Source organism: Trichomycterus rosablanca, chromosome 6, assembly GCF_030014385.1.
Source record: "Trichomycterus rosablanca isolate fTriRos1 chromosome 6, fTriRos1.hap1, whole genome shotgun sequence".
NCBI classification, from domain to species: domain Eukaryota; kingdom Metazoa; phylum Chordata; class Actinopteri; order Siluriformes; family Trichomycteridae; genus Trichomycterus; species Trichomycterus rosablanca.
The window spans coordinates 43429680-43454261 of record NC_085993.1 but is presented as its reverse complement, the minus strand read 5'-3'; the positions used below and the strand labels follow the sequence as shown (position 1 = coordinate 43454261).

Genomic DNA, 24582 nt, shown 5'->3' with positions numbered 1-24582 from the left:
AATTTAAACATCAAGTATCTACAAAGGGGGGGAAATCATATAAGTTACACGTAAATTACAAGTAAGTAATGTCATTTTTAAATAGTGAATTGTGATTGCACTTATTGTATCTCCCCAACTGTTTAATTGTACTTCTTTATTCATTGCACATCAGCCCCGATGCCAATTTTATTCTGGATCTGCTGCACCTAAAATAAAATGCTATCTGATGAAGACTGAATTAAATTATTAGTGTGAAGGCTTTACTTAATCTTATGATTAATGGTAAAGCTGGTCTCTCTCCATGTTCAAAGTTATTTGTGAGGGCAAACTGACAGATGACTTAAGATGTTGATTATTTAAGCTTTAATTGGGCCATCAATGCAACAGTTGCCCCCCCCTGAGAGATTTGGCAGGAGCCGCCACTGTTTAAAAAGAGCACAAGCGCTGCGCATAACGCTTTTCTAGCACATGAGCGGGTGGGCACGTGCACGCACACATGCAAACTGAATCACTGAGTAAAGAGTCAGAAACGACTCTTTTTAAACAAATTATTTGTTGGAATCGAATCAGGGAGCTGTGCTCTTATCTATGGTAAAGATTCATTAGTTTTGCTCACAAAAAGGAATCAGTTCATTTGTGAAAGAGATTCATTTGTGGTTTGTTTGATATAAATATTGTCAAAATTAATACAAATACAGCCTTGTAATAATACAGAATATAAACAATGTAATTCTGTGAGAATTTATCAGAACTACAGTATTTTGTGTTTTTAAGAACTTGTAAACCAAGTAAGCTAAAATACGGGCAGTGGTCTGCCACTGTACTTGAAGTTTACATTATATCATATCGTGTATCGCCACTTCTCAAAAGCATATCGAGATATTAGTTTTTTAGTCATATCGCACAGCCCTACGTGCCAGTATTATTTATTTATTAATTAGGATTTTAACGTCATGTTTTACACACTTTGGTTAGATTCATGACAGAAACGGTAGTTTACACAAGATTTATAAGTTCACAAATGTACGCTGCATCCAAGAGCTCGCTTACACCCTCCACTGTTAGAGCATCTTAGGATTATTAGTAATGCACTTTAAGTAAAAGCAGTATTTAAATTAACCCTGGCAGATAAACATATTTCCAGTAGACAGATGTGACTGCTGTTTTTCATATCAGCTAGGCAGAAACTTGATCTGATTTAAGTGATCCTAAGTCCTAAGTGATGAAACAAGTAAGGTCAAATATCTGCAGTCATAATAGCCCTTTGTGCATTTGATTAGATGCATTAAATTATATTTAACAGATATTTGGTTGAATTTGGCATAATATTTTGAACTTGTGGGATGTCATCATGAGTTGACACGCCACTCTTGGGTCTGGGCTATGACATGGAATTGTATTGACATTTTGGAATATGGAAGAACAATAGTTTCATGGCATTAAGGTGCACATGACCCATTTAGTACTTACATCATCAGTTTATGGACCAAAATATCAAAGGGATTTTAACAACAACTTGTGAAATAAATGCCAAAAAGGAACAGATGTTCAGAGTAAAGGCTGTGTTTTCAAAACATGGTTATTTGTATGGTGTTCCTGTTAGTATGGCCCAGTACACAGTGAATGTACACACTGTATATGGTATACAGTGCATATAAACAGAGATGGTGGGGTAGCGTATTTTACTGCTTTAAAATATGTACTAAGTTTAATGTAAGTTAATCACAATAGACACAGTGCTAAATATTATTTGTTTAATTACATTTGTCTTCAGCAACAGTCCAGTGGCATGCAGACGTCTACGAAATTTGATCTCGTGATGTGAAATCTAGTTATCAAACAACCAGATTTTTAATATACTTGGTATATGCTGTGATATGTAGTGACTCTGTAGCTCTGTAGTTGTAGCTCTATCCCTGCAGTACTTGATCCAGTAGCTGTTCATCTTGCACATGATAAGGCATGGTAACTCTCAGCTGTTTCTGATCCTCCATGGTCTGCTGAATCGTCTCATATGCATTAGAATTTCCAGACCAACACCTCCGAGCCACCTGCAGAAATGTACGTCATTAAATCAAAAGGAAACAATTTTGTATAAAGGATTGATCAATAAAAATAAAAATTACAATATATTTAATATACTATCATTTCACCAAACATGTCATCATATCTTCTCTTACCCCATTAGAAACATCCCAGTTCAGCATCGTCCTGGCTCTCCTGCCAGCCTCCTCAGAACCATCCAAAACCAGCCCAAAACCTCCGTTCATTACCTCACCCCTAAATTAAATTATAAGAAAACAATCAGTACTAGTAGAGCACTAATTAAGTACTCTATAAATTAAGTACTCTATAAATTGTACTAAATTCCACCAGATGTAATGTAATCCACTCAGTAACTAAACTAAACCATTTATATTAGTTGATAACAGAATGCAATCTAATCTTAAATTACCATCCAACACCACCTCCATTATGCAAAGCAACCCATGTGGCACCACGGAATGCATCACCAATGATGTTCTGCACAGCCATATCTACAAGCCAATCAGGATAAACACAGTTAGGATGAATAGCAGTGTGATGAGTTGTGTATGTGTTTCTGACTCATTTTCACTGTGTGTACCTGCACAGAAGGCGGACCCATCATAAATATTGGAAGTCTCTCTAAAGGGACTGTCGGTGCCACTGACATCATGATGATCTCTGCTGATCACCACAGGAGCCTAGTGAGAAAAGAAGAATCCTTAATGTTGTATTTGATATAGTATTAGATATACAGTGTATCACAAAAGTGAGTACACCCCTCACATTTCTGCAGATATTTAAGTATATCTTTTCATGGGACAACACTGACAAAATGACACTTTGACACAATGAAAAGTAGTCTGTGTGCAGCTTATATAACAGTGTAAATTTATTCTTCCCTCAAAATAACTCAATATACAGCCATTAATGTCTAAACCACCGGCAACAAAAGTGAGTACACCCCTAAGAGACTACACCCCTAAATGTCCAAATTGAGCACTGCTTGTCATTTTCCCTCTAAAATGTCATGTGATTTGTTAGTGTTACTAGGTCTCAGGTGTGCATAGGGAGCAGGTGTGTTCAATTTAGTAGTACAGCTCTCACACTCTCTCATACTGGTCACTGAAAGTTCCAACATGGCACCTCATGGCAAAGAACTCTCTGAGGATCTTAAAAGACGAATTGTTGCGCTACATGAAGATGGCCAAGGCTGCAAGAAGATTGCCAACACCCTGAAACTGAGCTGCAGCACAGTGGCCAAGATCATCCAGCGTTTTAAAAGAGCAGGGTCCACTCAGAACAGACCTCGCGTTGGTCATCCAAAGAAGCTGAGTGCACGTGCTCAGCGTCACATCCAACTGCTGTCTTTGAAAGATAGGCGCAGGAGTGCTGTCAGCATTGCTGCAGAGATTGAAAAGGTGGGGGGTCAGCCTGTCAGTGCTCAGACCATACGCCGCACACTACATCAAATTGGTCTGCATGGCTGTCACCCCAGAAGGAAGCCTCTTCTGAAGTCTCTACACAAGAAAGCCCGCAAACAGTTTGCTGAAGACATGGATTACTGGAACCATGTCCTATGGTCTGATGAGACCAAGATTAATTTGTTTGGTTCAGATGGTCTCAAGCATGTGTGGCGGCAATCAGGTGAGGAGTACAAAGATAAGTGCGTCATGCCTACAGTCAAGCATGGTGGTGGGAATGCCATGGTCTGGTGCTGCATGAGTGCAGCAGGTGTTGGGGAGTTACATTTCATTGAGGGACACATGAACTCCAATATGTACTGTGAAATACTGAAGCAGAGCATGATCCCCTCCCTCCGGAAACTGGGAAACAGGGCAGTGTTCCAGCATGATAATGACCCCAAACACACCTCTAAGACGACCACTGCTTTATTGAAGAGGCTGAGGGTAAAGGTGATGGACTGGCCAAGCATGTCTCCAGACCTAAACCCAATAGAACATCTTTGGGGCATCCTCAAGCGGAAGGTGGAGGAGCGCAAAGTCTCGAATATCCGCCAGCTCCGTGATGTCGTCATGGAGGAGTGGAAAAGCATTCCAGTGGCAACCTGTGAAGCTCTGGTAAACTCCATGACCAGGAGAGTTAAGGCAGTTCTGGGAAATAATGGTGGCCACACAAAATATTGTCACTTCAGGAACTTTCACTAAGGGGTGTACTCACTTTTGTTGCCGGTGGTTTAGACATTAATGGCTGTATATTGAGTTATTTTGAGGGAAGAATAAATTTACACTGTTATATAAGCTGCACACAGACTACTTTTCATTGTGTCAAAGTGTCATTTTGTCAGTGTTGTCCCATGAAAAGATATACTTAAATATCTGCAGAAATGTGAGGGGTGTACTCACTTTTGTGATACACTGTATGTATTAGTTATAGTACGTATTTGTGTGGTTAATGTGTGTGGTGATATTTACAGTGACTTTGCCATCAGCGACAGCTTGGTTTATGGCCAAAGCTATGGACACTCTCCCCTTCTGGTCTGAGTAAAGAATTCGTGCCTGAGAACCCACAACCTACCGGAACAACAAAAAAACTATAGTTAGAAATAAACTGTTTATTTGTACATTTAAAAAGTTTATGGTTCCCAAAACTTTACTTTACAGTAACTAAAGCTTTACTTGCTCCTATTTGCTTTATTTGCTCTTACAAGTGACCACAATACAACTAAGCAGCCAAGATACTGAAGATAACAGGGGTGCAAAGAACATTAGTTTAATCACTAGAAATATATTTTAATACCAGTTGATTAAAGCATTTAACTGCTCCACAGCAATTGTTTTATTCTACTCAGGGTCTCTGTGAGTTTGGAGTCAAACAGAAATTAAATCATCAATTGAACTTGAAATATAACCCTTCTACACCTGCACATATATAATTATGTCTTGTACAGCTTGGATCCATATATACATATCTTAGGTTCTATCCAGTATTTATGTTATGTGCATAAATCCTTAAATTTTTATTGTAATTTTTTTTGTAAAAGTGTCAGTGTATACAATTTTACATTTAATTTTCAATGTGAGGGAATAGTAATGTAACATAGGTGATTTGATTTGAAACTATTGTACTGTATAGAAAACAATTTTCTCATAAATAATAATTGGACTTTACCATTTTGTGTTTCCCAGCCTCACGGATCCAACGAATATTGTCACTATACTGTTGACGAACCCGCTCAGTCACTCTGGGACTGATCTGCTCAAGCACAGCAGTGGCGATGTTATCAGTCTGTGCCAGATCAGCAGGGTTTCCAGAGGTGCAGACCCAGCGGAAGGGTCCAAAACCCATAGAGAAAATATCACTATAGATGAAGGTATAAATCAGTTAATCAATTTCTGAGTATAAGCAACATCCATATATGTATGTGTGTGTGTGTGTGTGTGTGTGTGTGTGTGTGTTTAAATTCCTACCCCATTATATGTTGGACATATGAGGGATATTTAAATTCTGTGGCTCCCCCTCCTATCTTTTCTACTTCAGCCCCTGGTAGAGATAAAAGAATTATCACAACCATCCATTCTTACAGAAACTGATACAAACTTGCTTGCGCCAAAATTCAGAAGCTTGTAGCAATGACACTTGCCTGCTCTTTTAGCTTCCAGAAGGAAGGCATTGCCATAATCCCAGAAGAACATTCCTTTCTCAGATAGTTTATTGATGGCTGATACATGCCTACAAAGACTTCAGAGTGAAGGGCAGTAAAGTTTAGTGACATTAAAGTCATTACTGGATTAGCATCATAATTCAATTGTAATTTCTCATTTTGTATGTGTTTGTATATTTTTGGTCAGTGGTTCATTGTACCTTTCATGTACAGTGGCTTTAAACTGTTCAGGGTCAGTGTTCATAAGCTGGTTGGCTTGTTTAAAGCTGAGCTGTACTGGGTAATATCCACCACTAAATGGGTTATGCAGTGAAGTCTGATCAGAACCCAGATCCACCAGTAATTCTCCAGTCTGCTCATACTCCTGCCACAGTCGCTCCCTGAAATGCACAACACACACATGTACACTCACATGTACACACTTCAGATCTTGTCAAAACAACTGATAAAAGCAGATGACGATGCTTGTTAGTTTGACTAATAATACTTACCACAAATCCACAATATTACCATGGTATCCCAAACTCAGTGCCATCTTGGACCTTCTAGCCTCCCTGTTAAAAAAGAGCATTCTTCTGATTATTATGGCTTGCATTTTTAATACTTGGTTTTTCATGTACAGAGTGGGTGCTGGGTTATATATTTTAACAACATTTGTATTTGTAATCATATTTTGTAATGGGATGAGATATATGCTCATGCTCAGGTGTCCATTTATACAGAATAGTCCACATATACACCGATCAACCGTAACATTAAAACCTCCTTGTTTCTACACTCACTGTCCATTTTATTAGCTCCACTTACCATATAGAAGCACTCTGTAGTTCCACAATTACTGACTGTAGTCAGTAGCATGCAGAGAAACAGATGGACTACAGTCAGTAATTGCAGAACTATAAAGTGCTCCTATATGGTAAGTGGAGTGTAGAAACAAGGTGGTTTTAATGTTATGGCTGATCGGTGTATAGTGAATGGTTTTATGTACTTTATTCCTCATGGACAATTGTATAATGATTTGTAGAGCGCTTTCGTGACTTTTCCATTGTAATGCTTGTTGTTTAGTCTAACAGGTGCAGTCAAACTAGCCCTGTTTATATAGGCACATATTAGTAACCAGCTGTCAATATTAATTGCTATAGAGAAATTAGAAAGCCATGCCACAAAGTTAAATAACATTTAAAACATCTTTGATCACCAAATTCATATAACTGTGTTCAAACCATTCAGTCAAGGAAAAAATACACATTCACTGTAAGTGTATTTTACCCTCTTAGGATATATCTTTAATAATAAGAAGAATAAGAAGCAGACTGTCTGGCAGCTTCAGTTACTATTTGTTTGTAAACTAGTATTTTCTGTGTTTATTTTGTAAATATTGTGCACCACAAATAGTTACTGTGGATCCTTAAAAATAGAACTGGAACAGATAATGTGGAGTTCGGTACCTGATGCGCTGGATGCAATGATCCAGATCCTTGGTGACCTCCATTACCCAGCCTTGCTCATGTCTCTTTTTTAGTGGAGCCTCATCAACCTTTAACAAGAATATGTCTTGAGTAAGATTTATTATAGATTCACTGAGAAAGTGTATCTGCACTGGGCTATTGGTATCACTAAATCTGAATAAAATTGCTGCCTGGCTGAGCTGTAAAATATTGAAACTCTGGTTCTTAAGCCATACTCATAATTATTTTCTGATAATGGTCAAACCTCTGCAATGACCCCAACACAGCCAGCAATGACTGCAGCTTTTGCCTGGGCTCCACTCATGCCACCTAAACCAGAGGACACAAGCACACGACCCCTCAGATCACTCGTGCCGAGGTACCTACGACCTGCGTTCAGCATTGTAAGCTGCAGAAAGAGAAAGTGTAAAACAGTGGTGGGTTAAGTTCATTCTGTCTGTTTTAGGTTTTTGCATCCATGCTAAGCAATTAAATATTTTATAGTGTTTTATACAACATTGAGCATTTTGATTATTGCTAAAATATCATCCTTAAGAGGAGTGAAATACTTTAATTTAGAAAATGTATAATTTGGAGGAAAAACAGCAGCCTGATGTCTTGTGATGTGATCTGTTAATTACCATGGTACCATGAACGATGCCCTGAGGCCCAATGTAGCAATAGCTGCCTGCAGTCATCTGCCCGTACCTAATCACAAGAAGACAAACAAACATTTACATACAGTATGGTCTGTACAGATAGAGCTTCACATTATTATAAACATGAGATGATTTCTAGTTTTCTGAGCACTGGGATAATAATCTGAAACAGAACTAGTATGATTAAATCTTACATGGTACAACCCAGAGCAAACATCTTCTCATAGGTATCTCTGGAGGAATAGTTAGGAATTACCTGAAAAGAAATGAAAATGGGAAGATGAATGTAATCACTATATTCTCACAGTATTCACATGATTTAAGTAATAGTTTTGTGTGTGAATTAATGGCATAAAGAAAGTGCTCATTGCAGTAATGTTCAATAATTGGTAGTAATTTAAATATCCAATATAAGTATTTAAACTTAATATTTTGTTATATAAATGTGTGTGTGTTTGTATTACCATGCCATTAGTGATGACACAGCGTGGAGAGGAGGGCAGACTGGGAAACAGACCAAGAGGATGACCACTGTACATCACCAAAGTCTGCTCTTCAGTCATAGTGCTTAAGTAATGAAATACCAGCCAAAACTACACACACACAAGCACAGACACACACACACACACACACACACACACACACACACACACACACACACACACACACACACACACACACACACACACACACACACACACACACACACACAGAGTAAAGTTTTATTTAAAAACACTTCAATTTAAACAAAGAATTACCAAATGTATTGTAACAAATTGTTATATTTTTATTATGTGATCACATGTACAAGTGTGACATTTGAAGTAAGTAATTAGGCTGACTTTACAGTACTTTTTATAATCTTGTCTATAACAAACCAATTATCAGACTGTGTCCTATCTTTTTAACATGTAGTCGTCTAAATTATTTACTACATAAACACATTTGTTACCTGGGCCCAGTTACTGAACACTTGTCCATTTCCCCCATAAGTGACGAGTTCCTGTGGAAACTGAAACATGACAGATGTAAATAAGTGAGTCAGAGGATTACACAGGTGATCTATTTATCATGTTACAGTTCAGAATTTGCACAAAATAAACATCTTGTATAATTTACTTTTACAGCATTTGTTTGAGAGTGTGTATGTGTGCACACCTGAGCTACAGCAGGATCTAGATTGTTCATGATCATATGCATGATGGCTGCAGCATGTCGTGTTTTACAGGGGTACTGATCAATAGGATATGCTCTGCAACACACAAACGAACAACAGAATGGTTAGAAAAATATCTTAAAATGTTCATTAATTTGTTTATTTATTCATTTCATTATTCATTTATCCTGCATACAAGGCTACACAAAGTTGGTTTTATAAATGTTTATGTAAACCATGTACCAATCAAAACACAGTTCAGAGACCTTGAGAACAACTTTTGTAAAGATGGATGTATCAATTATAAAATAGAAAGAAATAGAGTTCAGTCAGTAGGGGCGGCACGGTGGCTAAGTGGGTAGCACTGTCGCCTCACAACAAGAAGGTCCTGGGTTCAATCCCCAGGTGGGGCGGTCCGGGTCCTTTCTGTGCGGAGTTTGCATGTTCTCCCTGTGTCCGCGTGGGTTTCCTCCGGGTACTCCGGTTTCCTCCCACAGTCCAAGAACATGCCACCAGGTTAATTGGAAACACTGAATTGTCCTATAGATACCTAGCCGCTAGATGCACTAGTGCATTGTAGTGCCGGTCCCAAGCCCGGATAAATTAGGGAGGGTTGTGTCAGGAAGGGCATCCGGCGTAAAAAAAATTGTGCCAAATCAATGAGCGATCATGAGGATGACTCGCTGTGGCGACCCCTGAAAAAGGGAAAAAAGCCGAAAGAAGAAGAAGAAGAAGAGTTCAGTCAGTACTGTTGGTACTCTTAAATATAAAGAACCTATTAAAGTGACTGTTCACATTCTGTGTAAAAATGCAGCTAGGACAATGATGAATAAATTAAGAACAGAACAGTTCACTCACTCACTCACTCTCTTAACCGCTTATTCAATTAGTGTCGGGGGGGCCACCACAGAACAGTTTAAATAATTAAATGTGTGTTTTAGAATGGCCAAGTAATGGTTTGACCTAAATGTCAAGAAATGACAAAACAGTCTACAGTTCTTCTTCACTGTTGTTCAAGTGTGACAAGAAGCTACAGAAAACATTGGTGCTACAGATGATTCCAAATCACATACCTTTTTAGTCCTGGACAGTGAAGGATTAGATTAGATTAGAAAGATTAAATAGAAGACATTTCACAGGGTCAACAAAAACTCTCCTGCAACTAAGATTTTAACTTTATTATCATGTTGTATATATTTTAAAACAATGCAAGTACCTGATAAACAATTTAAGGGGCTGCCATATTTTCATACTTGACATTTACAGGAGTTTAATGCAAATATTGTTGTATTAGGTGCAGCAGTATTTTGTTTTTAGTTTTTTAGCTCCTCTACTGAGCTGAAACAGTAAGGGTTAATAAACGTGTGTGTGTTTGTGTGTGGGCGTGCATATACCTCATGCGTATTGTAGGGCAGAATCTGTACATGTAGATGTGCCCATACTGTTTAAGCTCCTGGGCAAATTCTGGTGCCAGAGTTGCATGTAGAGTTGGAGGAAAATATCTGAGAGCGTTGCTTAGAGCCAGCTGATGGATAGACAGGTTAGATCAGGTTAGATCAGGGTTTATACTTTTAAGTTACTGACAGATCATGTTACATGATAATCAGTTGTAACAATCAATAGTACAAAACTCATGCTACCCCCTCTCTTTCACAAAAATACAGGCTACTGATCCTTGCTTTTAGTTACTACATCTCTTATCTTGTGTAATCATTAACAGAACCACAAACTTGATAGAAAACTTCTTGAAAAAAAGTAAAGCAGGCCCCACAGTCCTAAAAATCTGCACAACTTACCTTTGGACCTTAAACACACTGCATGACTCTGAATGAAATCTAATGGATGATAGAGTTTATCAATTAAAATGTGTTTATTGCCAGCCACTGTGTTAAAAATAATCAAATTTAGTATGAAAAAATATACTAGAGCAATGTATAAAAAACCCTCTAGTCTTACAGAAATTTGTGTTTTGCTGATTCTAACATACCAGAATCAGCCAATTAGATAAACTGAAAAGCTGAACCAGGTACTATAATTAAAATATTATGGCAAGACATATTTTTATGAGGTGATATATACTGGCAAACCATCCACTCCTAGTATATATTACATTAATTTCTGCCCCTTTTTGCAGAAATAATACCTAATTCAGTAATGAAAGTAATAAAATGATTAAAACATTATTATTGGCAAAATATTTGATGATTTATTGTCTCACCCGTTTCTCATCCGCAGTAAGGTTTGGCGTACGAATAGGTGCATGAGGCATGTTAGGGTCCCTGCCATGATTTGGTGGAATAGGGTTGAGAGGTAATCCCCCACAAAGCTCCTTCAGGCCTGTCATTATTCCTGCAAGCAGATCTGAGGTGTTGGTAAAATAGAAGGTAAAATGTAGGTTCTGTCAGGCTCACACCCTGTAACAATCACAGAATGTAGATGTAGAGTCACAGACTGAAAGATAGCTGCTGCCGGATGACCCTGTCCTTCCCTCCCCTTTACAACATTGGTTTTGAAAGTCTGTTTGCGTCCCATGTTAACCAATAAGAACCTTGGAATCTGTTACTTCGGTAATTATTGATTGAATCAACCATGATGTGGCAAGCACCCAAAACTACTTACCCCTGTTAAACACTAAATGAATTAAAGATTCAAAGAAATTGTGCAAAGATTAAGCACAAGACTAAGACTAAGTGTTTTGTAGTTTATACAACATTGGAAATCTGTCCTTGCCTCATAACCACAGTGAAAAAAGTGTTACATGTGTTTGATTTAAACATGTACATTATTTACTCTAAGCAGAATACAATTGTCTTCAGTTTAATTTTGGTAAAAATAATGTTAATGTTTTTGTTGAGCTTTTGCTTGATTTTTAAGTGGCTTTGCGCTGTATGGTGTTGGTGCCACAGTGATACCTTCATTTTTTGATTCTTTCATTTATTTCTGTTATTTCGGGCACCCTTTATTTTGTAGATTCATTTTTGTTTGTGATTCCTTAGCTACAGTATTGTTCTGCCTTGGTTAGGCATCCTTCATACTGAGTTCCTGCTTTCATGTCTTGAAAGTATGGGGCTACACTGCTGTCTTAGTGGCGAGACATGCTTTTGCAGTTTTATATGCAACAGAACAGACATGTAAACTTACATAACACAAATAGATTCTCACTTGCACACACATCATTCAATACAGTAATGAATCTGTAGTATTTCAATGTATTGAGACATACATATTACATACATATTATGTTCAATAGTAATGACAGAGCGTTGGACAGGCGGCTTCCAAAAAAGAATCCTGACAGTGCAATAGCAATCTGTGACCATAATCCAAGAGAGCACTAATGATCCTGATCTGTGGGTTGGAGTGATGGCATGATTGTGTAGCCTCTCACTTACAGCAACAAAACAGCATTTCATCAAGAGTAATCAACACTAGCTTGAGGGGTGTATGGCCACTTTGCACATTTAAAAAAAAATGAAAATACTATAAGATCATTTAGCTAAATTGCTGATCATATATGACCCAGCAGTCAAGCATGTTAACGTAATCAAATGTGCTTGTGTGTGTGTGTGTGTGTGTGTGTGTGTGTGTGTGATTTTCTCCAGGCAGTCTGAACTGACGAACACAACTTTTAAGTTTGCTTCAAATGGCCTATCCAAAAACATGTTTAACATCCATCCCGTCAACTCGATTCCAAGAGTACAAACACCTGAATGAAAGCATAAGTTCAAGATCAGTATCAGTCTAAACACAAATATAAATAAATTTAACAATAAATTCAAGCTATTCAACACAATTTATAATATCCACTAGACAATTTAAATAGCTTAAGCCTGTCAGACCAATCATTTACAAAGTTAGCTTGAGTACTAATCAAAAAAAGCCCAGCTGTCACTCTAACCTGAATGTAATATTTAACAGTTTACATGCTTAATATTAGAAGAATCATATACAATAATATTGTCCCATATAATTAACAGTTTTGAGGGCACATAACTAAACCTGTCATGCAAAAGAGACATAAATGAGCTGGCACAGAAGTAGCTAGACCATGAGAAGTACAACTTATTTTGAATAAAAAGCCAACCCAACACACTGTACTTTACACAAACATAAGCAATGTGAGGATGCAAACAGGCATTACCAGTTTCAACAAAATTTAAATGTTAAGAGCAGCCAAACACCACCAACTACATGTTAATTCTACTTGTTGCTAATGATCACATTGCAAACGCTGCATTTAATTTAAACAGTAAAAACAGAAGCACGATTAACAAAACATGATAGCACAACAGAGCAGAAAAGAACAAATGATCCAGTCTTACCATGTAATAACGATCCAGCACTGAGGGACTTGGCACAGACACAAGTGAACAGTCAAATTAACTGTGAGGTGTGACAGAACTACATTACGGCTCCAATGAGAACAGACAGTTGAGAGCTTTGCACTACAGAGTAAATATAATCTACAAAAATTACCTACATGCTGGCTGATTTATAACTCTTCCAAGCTATAAATAGACCAAATAATTACAACCAGATGAAAGCCATAATATTATAAATATTTTACCATACAGCAGACACTGTGGGTTAAAGGGAACCAAACATTAACGAAAAAAATGGTAAACGTTGACAAAAGATCATATTTATTACATTTTTCTTGTTTCTTGTATTTATTATATTTTTCTTTTGATTGTATGTAATATTCCTTACATTGAATTATACATCACAGCACTTTGGCTTTTCATACAAAGATTTACCAAATTGTGGCAGTATCCAACATTCCCAACATAAATCTAACTTTATAAACATAACCACATACAGTTACAGTTTAAGACTGGCTCTTAAAGGTACTTCCTAATTCTGTAGGTATGTTACGGTTTACTATCCATATCAGTGAGCTTTAATCTGCAATTACTGTTGGTCGTTGGTAATGCCAGTTTTTGATGTTTACCATATGCTGACATGGCTTGAGACTTAAAGGATTTTATCAATAACTGTTATTAGGAATTTTCAAGTGATGGCAATTCCAGAGCTCAATAAATTCTCAAACTTTTAGACAGTGACCAGAGACAAGATTTGAACCATGTTCCTAGGATCCTGTGCTGTGTGGCAACCACTCTACCGGTTGTATGGTATAGTCAAACGCAGCATGATACATCATGCAAAAGTGGAAGGCATTAAATTCAATCTTTGGTCACCCTTCTGGCTACATATCTGACTGATAAAGACCAATGGTATAAGTAGCCAAGACCAGCTCAAGATCAGAGGTGACAAAAAAATCATTTAGAGGTCACATGATAGATTGCAGGGAAGCCAGACCCACTGCAATCCAGACCAGGATAAATAGACATCAGCTCCTCCATCCTGAAACAAGCCATTGTAATTGACTTACACACATTAACATACTAGCAGGATCCTCCCAAACATTTAGACTTCTGGTTTGATCGTGTTGCTAAATAGTTTATCACTTTCAGATCAATAAACACTTTGTTTCCAAAAAGAGCTTTTATTGAGAATGAGCACTCTTCAAAAGACAGATGTCTGGAAAAGTATTTTACATATTGAAAAAAACTCACATGGCAATTTCATGTCATACATACAAACTAATCAGTAAGACATCAAAAATCTAATAATGCGTCACTGAGACTGTGGCCAGTTGAATAATTTACGTAGACAGCTTCCAGCTTGGATAACCGTGCTCAGCAGTGTTCTCTCTTCCAACTTGGTTGGACAATTCGATCACGCGATCTTCCACAATACATAACGTTGGTTCTGAAAGGTCTACCTATATGTAACTAACATCCTTAACAAGCTAGCAAGCACCAACATGGCCATGGTGACATACTGTCAGATGGGCTTTTGCTGCCAAGGGCAAGAGGACGTTTAGAGTATACCACACTGCTGCTTAGAATGTGGCTTAAACCTAGAACACTGCATGTTTAAATGCATGAGACATGACAAACAACTCCTTATCTCTGCTAGGACTATAATGGATACAGCAGAACAAGCAAAAAAACCTGTTGGAAATGTTTGATGAAACTAATTGAAAATAAGACATGGACACACATCATCTGTCTTCAGAGCTCACAGAGTCTATCTTTACTGACCCTTAACCTTTAGGAGATCCATAATTTGTTCTCTTCTCCTGACCAAAGACCCTTTTACAGCCAAACTGGCATAGAGCAGGATGTTCTTTAAAGACAGCACTGTTGAAAATGGACAACTTACATTGCACAAAAAGTAAAATTGCAATAACGTTCATAAAATAATAAAAGTGTTTGAGATTATGTGTCTTAGCATTTGCATGTGTCCATGTGTAGAAGATTTAGAAGAGCAGCGCCCCCATGCTGCCAACTTCACTCTGTTCCTTGACAAAGATCTCAAAGTACTGGTAGATGATTGTGACAGCCAGTAAGATTCCTGTTCCTGAGCCAATAGCTCCCAGGAAATCAGCCATGACTGACAGACCACCAATGCACAGCCCACCAAAAGCAGCTGCTGTTGGGATATACCTGCACATACACAGAGCATGCATAGAACACAAAATTAGGATTCTGAAGAATGACTAAAGAACTAAATATTAATAAGCAGCAGAGACATAGAAAGAAGCACACCTGTTGAGTTCATGCACCATGGATGTTTCTCTGTGTCCTCTCATCACCATTTGCTGTTCCTTTAGCTGTTTAGCCACCTAAAAACATGAATGTACAATTATGTCTTAACTATTGTAACATTTGTCAAAAAAAAAAAAACCTCTGTGTTCTTCAAAATAATTTCCTTTAATATTCGGCACACATAGTTAAAACTTACGTCTTTGGCAGATGATCCAGACACTTCGATCCATGTCTTGGAAAAGAAGGCACAAGAGCCCAGCATAAAGGCGATGTAGATGATGGCATGGACTGGATCATCCAACACCGATCCAAATGATTCTGGAGGAGAAAGATAGTAGCACAGGCCTCCTACAGGGTAGGCACGAGCAGGACCACCAGAAGATGTATCCTAAAAACAGATTAATTTGCCATATAAACCAGGTGTTTTCCAGATGCACACAGTACATTTCAGGTCCATATTAAGCATCGGGTGCTTGGGTGGTCTAATTTCTTTTAGTTTTTGTAGTTTGTGAAATTAAATAGTTTATTTAGTTTTCCAATCTAGAAAACTGACAATAAAGCCCAGTCATTGGCTAGGTGTTATGCAGGACTAATTTCTTGAGAGAAAAAAAGTGAAAATACAAATAGCTGAAATTCACATGCAGGTTAAGTGACCCATAAATGCTACTTACAGACCAAGTTCCCAGCAGGTTAACCAGAAAGTTGCCACTGAAGCGCGTGGAGAGCATCTGAGAGATAACGTAGAGGTTGGACACCAGCGCAGACTGCAGAATGATGGGAATGTTGGATGTGTAAAAAAGCTTGATGGGATATGTGTTGTACTGGCCACGGTAACGTGCAGACTTGATAGGCAGATCAACTCTGAAGCCCTGAGAACAAGAAGTGATGCAGCATGTAATTTTATTTGATTTGTACGTTTGTGCCATCAACAACTCATCTACATGCATATTTCATCAATATTAACATCTATAAACAATATTTAAAGAGAGTCTTTACTGACCTGGAAGTATATAACCACAGCAAAGACAAAGACGGTAGCAATGAGGTTCATTAGGTTTGGCAGGTTCTGCCTGTAAAAGGCCTCTCTAAGAGCACGAACTTTATCAGTACGGGTAGCCAACAGGTGGAACAGAGCAATAATGGCTCCCTCGAACTCAGTTCCTGTGAAGAAAAAGGTGAACACTTAACATCTTGCTAACTGCTTTTTATGTTGATGTGAACTGAGGTTATGATAAAAAAAAATTATGTATTTCCTTGATAATGTATCAAAGTTATGCTTTGCCTTATAAGTAATATCCTCCTAGAAATAAAGTTTATTATTATATTCGAGTGTGTACCTCTGCCAGTGTTGACTGTCGTTGGGCTAAAGGCTTTCCAGACAATGGTCTCACAGATGTTGGTGGCTATGAAGAGAGAGATACCAGAACCCAAACCATAGCCCTTCTGAAGCAACTCATCCAGCAGCAGCACAATCAGACCAGCTACAAACAACTGAAAAGACAAATACACAACCTCAATCATGTTTTCTATTTCTCCACATTCTTCACAGACTGTATGGTAGTGAGCTTATCCAACAAAAAAACAATCACTGTTTTGAAGTCAGGGCAGGCTAAAAGAAGTTAATTAACTTACCTGAATGATGATTAGAAGACAGATTCCGGCACCCATCTCTGATGGGTCTCCATACATGCCCGTCATTACGTACACTATAGCCTGGCCAATGGTAATGATCATTCCAAATACTACAAATACAAAAGTAATTAATCAACATTTTGATCTATATAACCAAATATGCATACTACAAAGCAAACCTATCTGGAATAAGACCATATAAATACATTTTCTCATCCATATTCTTAAAAGCATACCACATAAACAAGTTGTTTGTGGAAATAACCAGTTTATTTAACATTCAAAAAAAATCATTTGCTTTATAATTGTGACCATTAATACAAAATTTGATCTGTAATTGTTCAAGATACTAAAACAAGTGAGCTTGCACAGAAGCCCCTGAAGTGATCAAGCCCCACTAAAAGCCAGGTTGGTGGTGGCCCTTAACCCTTAATAGTGACAGTCCCAGTGACCGCATGGGGCCAGTTTATTTTCAAAAATGAATTTGTTGGCCTAATTGTGATTTTATATCTGTAGACTACACAACTAAATTAACAGACTTATAATACATGAAACACACACTTACATTTCTGAGCTCCATTAAACAGTGCTCTGTCTTTAGGTGTATCTCCAACCTCAATGATTTTAGCTCCTGCTAGCAGCTGCATGATTAGACCAGAAGTCACAATAGGGGAGATTCCCAACTCCATCAGAGTACCTGCAAAACATGATTAAAAACTTGATTAAATTTCAACCACACGGTGCTGTTTACAAACACTAAAGGAAAAGGTCAGACTTGCCCTTTGTGGTTAAAACTGAGATTATTTTAAAAGAGCTACAATTCTATTCTGCTATATATTAATAAATACAGTACATTTTTAAAAGTAGTTTGTAGCTCAGCAATTTACTGTGCAGCACCCCTTCACACTTTAACGATCCGATATAGACTATGTAAGAGGTAACAATCCAAATACTAGTAACATTTTAATTTCAAACAATTTAAGTGGTTATAAGTCACAGCTTTACTCTGCTTAATAGCTCATTATTAAAGTGATTACATTACAATCCATTAACAAATTATTACTATGATCTATCGGGCAAACAGCTATTATTTGTAAATCATCAAACTCTGCAGACACTTCTGCAGTTGGAGACTAGACACATGTTTATCAGCCATAAACAGTTAACTAACTGATAGTATTATACAGTATAATACAAATAAGTAGGAAGGTGGTACAGCAGCTAGAGTAGAATGAATACTGACCCCTGTTGGAAGCCATAATTACTCTCATCCAGTAAAATGGATCTGCTGAGTCTGAAGACATGATTCCAAAAAGAGGTATCTGAAAAGGAAGGAGAGAACACTGTTTTAAAGCTGCTGGAATACAGACCATGTGTCTTGCTAGTTTGGCTTAGAAACATGAGGATGGACACAGATCGGGCGCATGTGCACTGAGGGTGGGTAAGAGTGGGTTTCAAATCAGCGCCCTTACTCAGTACGTACTGTAACTGCTCTTTTAATTGGAATCAAACTCGAGCTGTTAAAGAATTTAAATGACATTTTAACTGACAGCAGTAATCAAACAAAGCTACTGAAGGTTCAGTTAATCACTGACATTGTTGTCTTGTACAATAATAACTGTCAATCATGCATAATAAGGCTATACAAAACACATTCTGCTGTTTTCATTACTGCTATACTGGCCTTCACGGTATTAGGATCATAAAATTAGAAACAAAATCAATCAATACCTATGTGCAAAAACAGAATTTGCAGCCACTTTAGGCCACTATTTTCATGGGTAAATTTATAGAAAAATGCATTTAGATGTTATTCAAGTGTTTGTGCATTTTTTGTAGATATGGCAAGAAACACATTATAACAAGCAAGCATTCTGTAAAATGTTAAAAAGCAAAAAATACCTGGCAGCACACAAGAAAGATGAACAAGGTGATAGCTGTCCATAGCACCTTTTCTCTGAATTGGATCTGAAAGTACAAGAAAACTGAGTACACTTCAACAACTTAATATCGTCAGCTAAACATACTACATAACTTTTATTTCATTTCTAGCTTCAAAGCAAGTTATTCCTTACAATGAATAAAGTCAACAGATAAAGTGAAAAGACTGGGTATTCATTAAGTTCAGTATACATTTTTGTACAAATAAAATTAAGTGAAAATACTGTAGTTACATAATCTTACACTTCAAACATTGTAATAAAGCAGTGCAATTAGGCCATTATACTTACAGTAGATAAGTATAAGATGCAGCGTTTTGCAAATTTTATAGATCTGCTGTTTTGGCCTATAATGTAGAATTTATTGAATGGGCATGCACTGATGAGATACTAAGTTTCTGTTTGGGGGGCAATACAGGTCTGAAATCTTTACATCTGGGAAGTTTCAAATTTTTTTCCTGCGTTAATTTGATTTGTAATACGATATGCATGTAAAGTGGTTTTGAGTATAAGAAATGTGCTATTTAAATAAAACGTATTATTATTTTTATATGAAATGGCAACAAAACTGTGGATAGTAAACCTCTTTATTGTGATTTGTATTGGATCTACATACATATTAGCCAAGAATTAGAGCTTTTACTTTAGTTTGCATAAAAACATTAAATCAGGAATACTGTCCACAGGAAACGAATGACTGTCAACAAAAACTTAAATATTGTGCTGCAAGACTAAACAATGAGCAAGGTTTGTCACAAAACAATTTCTAGTTATAGAATTGGGATTAGAGAAGTTTTATACCTTTCTTTCTGGTTTTTGAATCTCAGGTAAAACCGCACAGAACGGTTTTATCACCTCCAAGAACTTAACTGGGGAAAGAAAACATCTTGTTAGAAAACACTACACAAAAACTCTGCTGGTCGAAACAAACACAGGAGCTGTCTTTGGATCCTAATGATCAACAGTAATCTGGTGTAAAAGACAAATATGTTTACATGTGTTTTTGCTGTACTAGCCAATAAATATTACTTAAGTTGTGTGGAGAAAAGTCACTGTTCCGTACACTTAAGGTTCATAGTGACCTATACAACTGAATTAAACCGAACTTTTTATTAAATGCACATAAACGACGATGTTTTATTGTTTGAGATTAGAAAGAAGATACATTATACAGTGATATTTATTCGTTCACACACTCGAAGCTGTAATGTAACCCGGCCATGTATGTTTAATGTACTGAAGAACAGGCAACTGATCAGAAGCCAGAGCGTCGTCATCATAACAGCAATGTAGCGTCAGCAATCCAATCGGTGCTTTACATCTACTCATGGAAAATCACTAACTTGTTAAAGTTACATTTTTATTAATACTAATTTTGCTGGTGTGTGAATGTGGTTAAATTTAGCTTGTTAGCCGACGTACCTGGTTAAGAATTCGGACTAAATTAAATATTGGTGGCTAGTACTTTAGCATTCTATTTACACAAATCACATCAAAAACGATTTTAACCCGGCCTTTATCACTAATAGTTTTTCTTATTTATTTATTTATTTATTTATTAGGTTTGCTTTGTCTACAATACTATTATATATTCTTGAATATTAGCATACTATACAGTTACTTGCTCTTGTACTTCACATTTTCAGTTAGCTTGTTTAGCGGCTAGCTGACCTACCAAGCTAGATTAGGAGACAACATTTGAAAATAGAAAGAAATTGACCGTTCTTACGTACAATTCAACCAACTAAAAGACAAAACAATAAAACAATAATAAAAGGCGTTATTAAGGTCATTTAGTTAGCTAACATATTTAGAACTATTCCTTTACCAACCACTAGCTAGCAACATAGCTAACAGGCTAACATCCATTCAATGAACGCAGACGCGTGAACTCATCCCAGTAAGCTAGCAGGCTAAACTGTCGGCTAACTGATAGTGAAATAACCGAATACAAAAGAAATTCAAAAGCACAATAAAACCAGCAGTTAGGTAAGAATCTTACGCACTCGCCATGTTGTCGTTTCCCCTGTACTTGTCGGTGTTTGTGAGCCGCTGTGTGGAGGGTCTGGATGTTAATATTTGAGTATCAGAGCTGCAGCTGCTCTGAGTGAAAGGAAGCGCTTTAGAGACACGTCAACACTACACAAGCCGTGTACACGTCACACACTCACTCCCGACTGCGCAGGAGCAGACGCTCGAGCTCCTGTTTCACCTCCCCAAACTTAACCAACATTAAAAAGTTAAAACCTCTAACCACACCCGGAAAGGGAATTTGCATGTTATAACAATCACAATACTTTTAATATTTCTGCTACTTTTCTTTGTGACTGTGTTACTACGAGTTTTGGTCCTTTTATTTACATTTACATTTTCGGCATTTATCAGAGAGCGACTTACAGAAGTGCTTCCATAGTGAACATCACATTACTCCAGTTTAAGAAGACAACAGTCCAAGAATACAAATCTATCTGCTGAAAGCCCTGTTAGAACCAAAGGTGTTTTGTTAATGCAAGAAATAAATAAGTGCATGGTAAGTGCCAGTGGCGTAACTAGGAGCTCATGGGCCCCAGTGCAAAAAAAAAATGTTGGGCCCCCTCAATATTATATATGTTGAGGGGGCCCAAAATTTTTTGGAGCTCCTAGTTACGCCACTGGCACTTATTTATTTCTTGCATTAACAAACACCTTTGGTTCTAACAGGGTTTTGCAGATTTGTATTCTTGGACTGTTGTCTTCTTAAACTAGAGTAATGTAATGTTCACTATGGAAGCACTTTTGTAAGTTGCTCTGGATAAGATGTAATACGTGCAGCCAATGGGGAGGGCGGGAGGGGGGGGGTCAGTGAGGTGGGTGGTTGAGTTCATGTCTTGGAGGGGCCCCCCCTGCCATGGGCCCCAGTGCACCTGCCCCCTCTGTAGTTACAGTATGCCACTGGTAAGTGCATGTCAGCTTAAGTGCTTAGAAAAGAGATTTGGTCATTCCGTGTCCAACAAACTTAGCATCTACATTTTCAGCATTTAGCAGACGCTTTTATCCAAAGCGACTTACAATTATGACTGAACACGATTTTGAGCAATTGAGAGTTAAGGGCCTTGCTCAAGGACCCAACAGTGGCAACTTGGTGGTGGTGGGGTTTGAACCGGCAACCTTCTGAGCTACCTCAGAAGCTGAGCTACCATGGTAGATTGTATTTCCTTTAACTCCTTCTACCTTCATGTAGTTGAGCTGTTCGGGTCTTTGACCACTCTACCATGTAGAAGAAAATGTGTTGTTTCCCTGACACATACATGACTATTTATTATAGTCTATATATTTTGATAGGGTTGAAGTCATGACTTTTAAAACATTCCAAACGCTTAATTTTAGCCTATATTAGCCATTCCAAAACCAATTAAGTGGTAGCCTTTGGGCTATCAATTGAAAGGTTGAGAGTTTAAATCTAACCCTGTCTGTTCCAGGGGTGCCGTACAATGGCTGACCCTGCGCTCTGACCCCAGCAACTTTCAAACAAGCTGGGATATGCGAAGAAAGAATTTTGTTGTACTGTACACGTGTATGTGTATATATGACAAATAAAGGCATTCTATTCTATTTTATGTGTGCTTTTGGTTATCTTCCTGCTAATCATCCTTGCAAAGGTGTCAGATATTTTTGTGGTTCTTGAATTACATTTGGTTTTGGCAAAGAGTTGACTGTTTTATGTACATTTGCATTTTCAGCATTTAGCAGACGCTTTTATCCAAAGCAACTTACAGTATATGACAGTATATTTCTAAGCAATTGAGGGTTAAGGGCCTTGCTTAAGGGTCCAACAGTGGCAACCTGGCAATGGTGAGGCTTGAACCACCAAACTTTTGATTACTAGTCCAGTACCTTAACCACTTGGCTACAACTGCCCTACCCACTATGTACAAAGTACTTTCTTGTAAAATCTATTATCTGCTTTTATAGATCTGTCCAGTGCTCCTAAGCTTTCAGCTCAATCCAATGTACAGTCACACCTACAGCTTTCTATGTCAATACAGAGAAGACAACAGCTGTAGTCAACCGCAGTCCAAGTCCAAAGTGCAATCAATAAATGTGCTTTATAAATTTTCACCAGTGGGTGTCACCATTAGCCAATGAATAATGCAGTTCCTGGGCTCCTGTAAAAACTAAACAAACCGTAAAGCTGTTCAGCTGTTTGACCACCAGGCCACGCTGGATATTTAGAGTCCGAATTAGAGTCGTTTATATTCAGTTTTGCCCCCTGATCAAATGAGGACAGAAATTTTATTTTGTACAAAATTCGAGTTAAGTAATCCAGCCTATTAATAATATGAGTAATCAAGCTGACTGAACCTATTGTATAATCTTGATGACATTTCCTAAACTGCATGACCTCGCATAGTATCCACCCTATGCCTCCAAATTTGAGGCTACAGTTTTGGAAATCCCTTTCCTGTTTCTGTATGACTACACCCCTGTGTGCAAATCAAGGACCATGCAGACATTTGGCATGCTGATGTGAAGGGACTCCCATTGAGCATATTATCAATAAACTAGAATATTGATTACAAGCTAGGCTTTTTCATCCAACAGTACAGTGCCAGACCTCACAAATACTTTTTTTTTAAACTAAATTGGCACAACATTCCATACACAACATTCCATACACCCTCTCCAAATACTTACTAATACTTTCCAGGAGAGTAAAATTATATTTACAAAAAAGGGCAGGGTGAAATGGGATACCAGGTGTTCACAAACTTTTGACCATGCTGTGTACAAACCCCATCGCTGACAACAGTCTGGGTGGTCCTTTTCTTTTGGTCCAACCCCCTGACATCACAAGCGCAAGATGGCTTTAATACACTTGTTTTAAAAAAGTAATTTAAATAGTTTAATGTTTTTAATCTAGTTTCATTGACTGTTAGACATGTACAGATTTTTAGAGTGGAAATCCATCTTTATTTTATGCTAACTACATCTAGTGTTTCGTGTTCACTTTAATGCTTGAGTTTAAAGATTTTTTTTATTAATTTAGAGTCCTACTATTAAAACAAAACTGAGAATGGCCAACTGAATAATTCAGTTCAGATAATCAGAAAATCACAAAGTACAAGGCAAATTATCTAAAATGTTGAGGAAGCTCATGTCCATCCAGTGTTAATGGGCTTAAAGGTTTAGGTACACAGAGCACACAATGTATAAAGAAACCACAAACAAGACCATTTTTGAGAAACAGCCTTCCACAAACAAAGGAGGGTGATCTGTGCCACGCCACCAGGTATCATCCGCCTACACTGCGGTGCTAAAATGTGTGATTCCACATGTTTTACACCTCAGTGGTTCAACAACGATTAACAGCTTTATAATTCAGTGACTTACGCAAACAGGTATGACTCATAAACAGAGAGTTAACTGTTGGGGAATTTCTTGTCATTCCGTTACTGATTAAGAGCCTTTGATAAATGTTATTTCAATATTGCGCCATCAAGATGATACCAGTCTAATTACCT

General features: G+C 37.6%; 2 protein-coding genes across 2 annotated transcripts; both read right to left on the bottom strand.

Moving 5' to 3' along the window:
• Nucleotides 1-1722: 1722 nt before the first annotated feature.
• On the bottom strand, nt 1723-11331 carry uroc1 (urocanate hydratase 1). The gene is made up of 19 exons (XM_062997015.1): nt 11114-11331; nt 10290-10420; nt 8898-8991; nt 8692-8751; nt 8204-8332; nt 7934-7995; nt 7722-7788; nt 7346-7489; nt 7081-7169; nt 6124-6186; nt 5833-6012; nt 5612-5709; nt 5439-5511; nt 5140-5329; nt 4443-4541; nt 2609-2708; nt 2438-2519; nt 2163-2262; nt 1723-2033 (listed from the first exon to the last, which is right to left on the bottom strand). Exons 1-19 carry the CDS (start codon nt 11237-11239, stop codon nt 1893-1895), a joined length of 2028 nt encoding a protein of 675 aa, XP_062853085.1. The 5' UTR covers nt 11240-11331; the 3' UTR covers nt 1723-1892.
• A 3050-nt stretch (nt 11332-14381) lies between these two features.
• On the bottom strand, nt 14382-21183 carry sec61a1a (SEC61 translocon subunit alpha 1a). The gene is made up of 12 exons (XM_062997931.1): nt 21088-21183; nt 19883-19950; nt 19044-19109; nt 18385-18463; nt 17707-17838; nt 17142-17251; nt 16847-17000; nt 16510-16670; nt 16181-16378; nt 15706-15897; nt 15510-15586; nt 14382-15407 (listed from the first exon to the last, which is right to left on the bottom strand). Exons 1-12 carry the CDS (start codon nt 21092-21094, stop codon nt 15221-15223), a joined length of 1431 nt encoding a protein of 476 aa, XP_062854001.1. The 5' UTR covers nt 21095-21183; the 3' UTR covers nt 14382-15220.
• Nucleotides 21184-24582: the final 3399 nt, after the last annotated feature.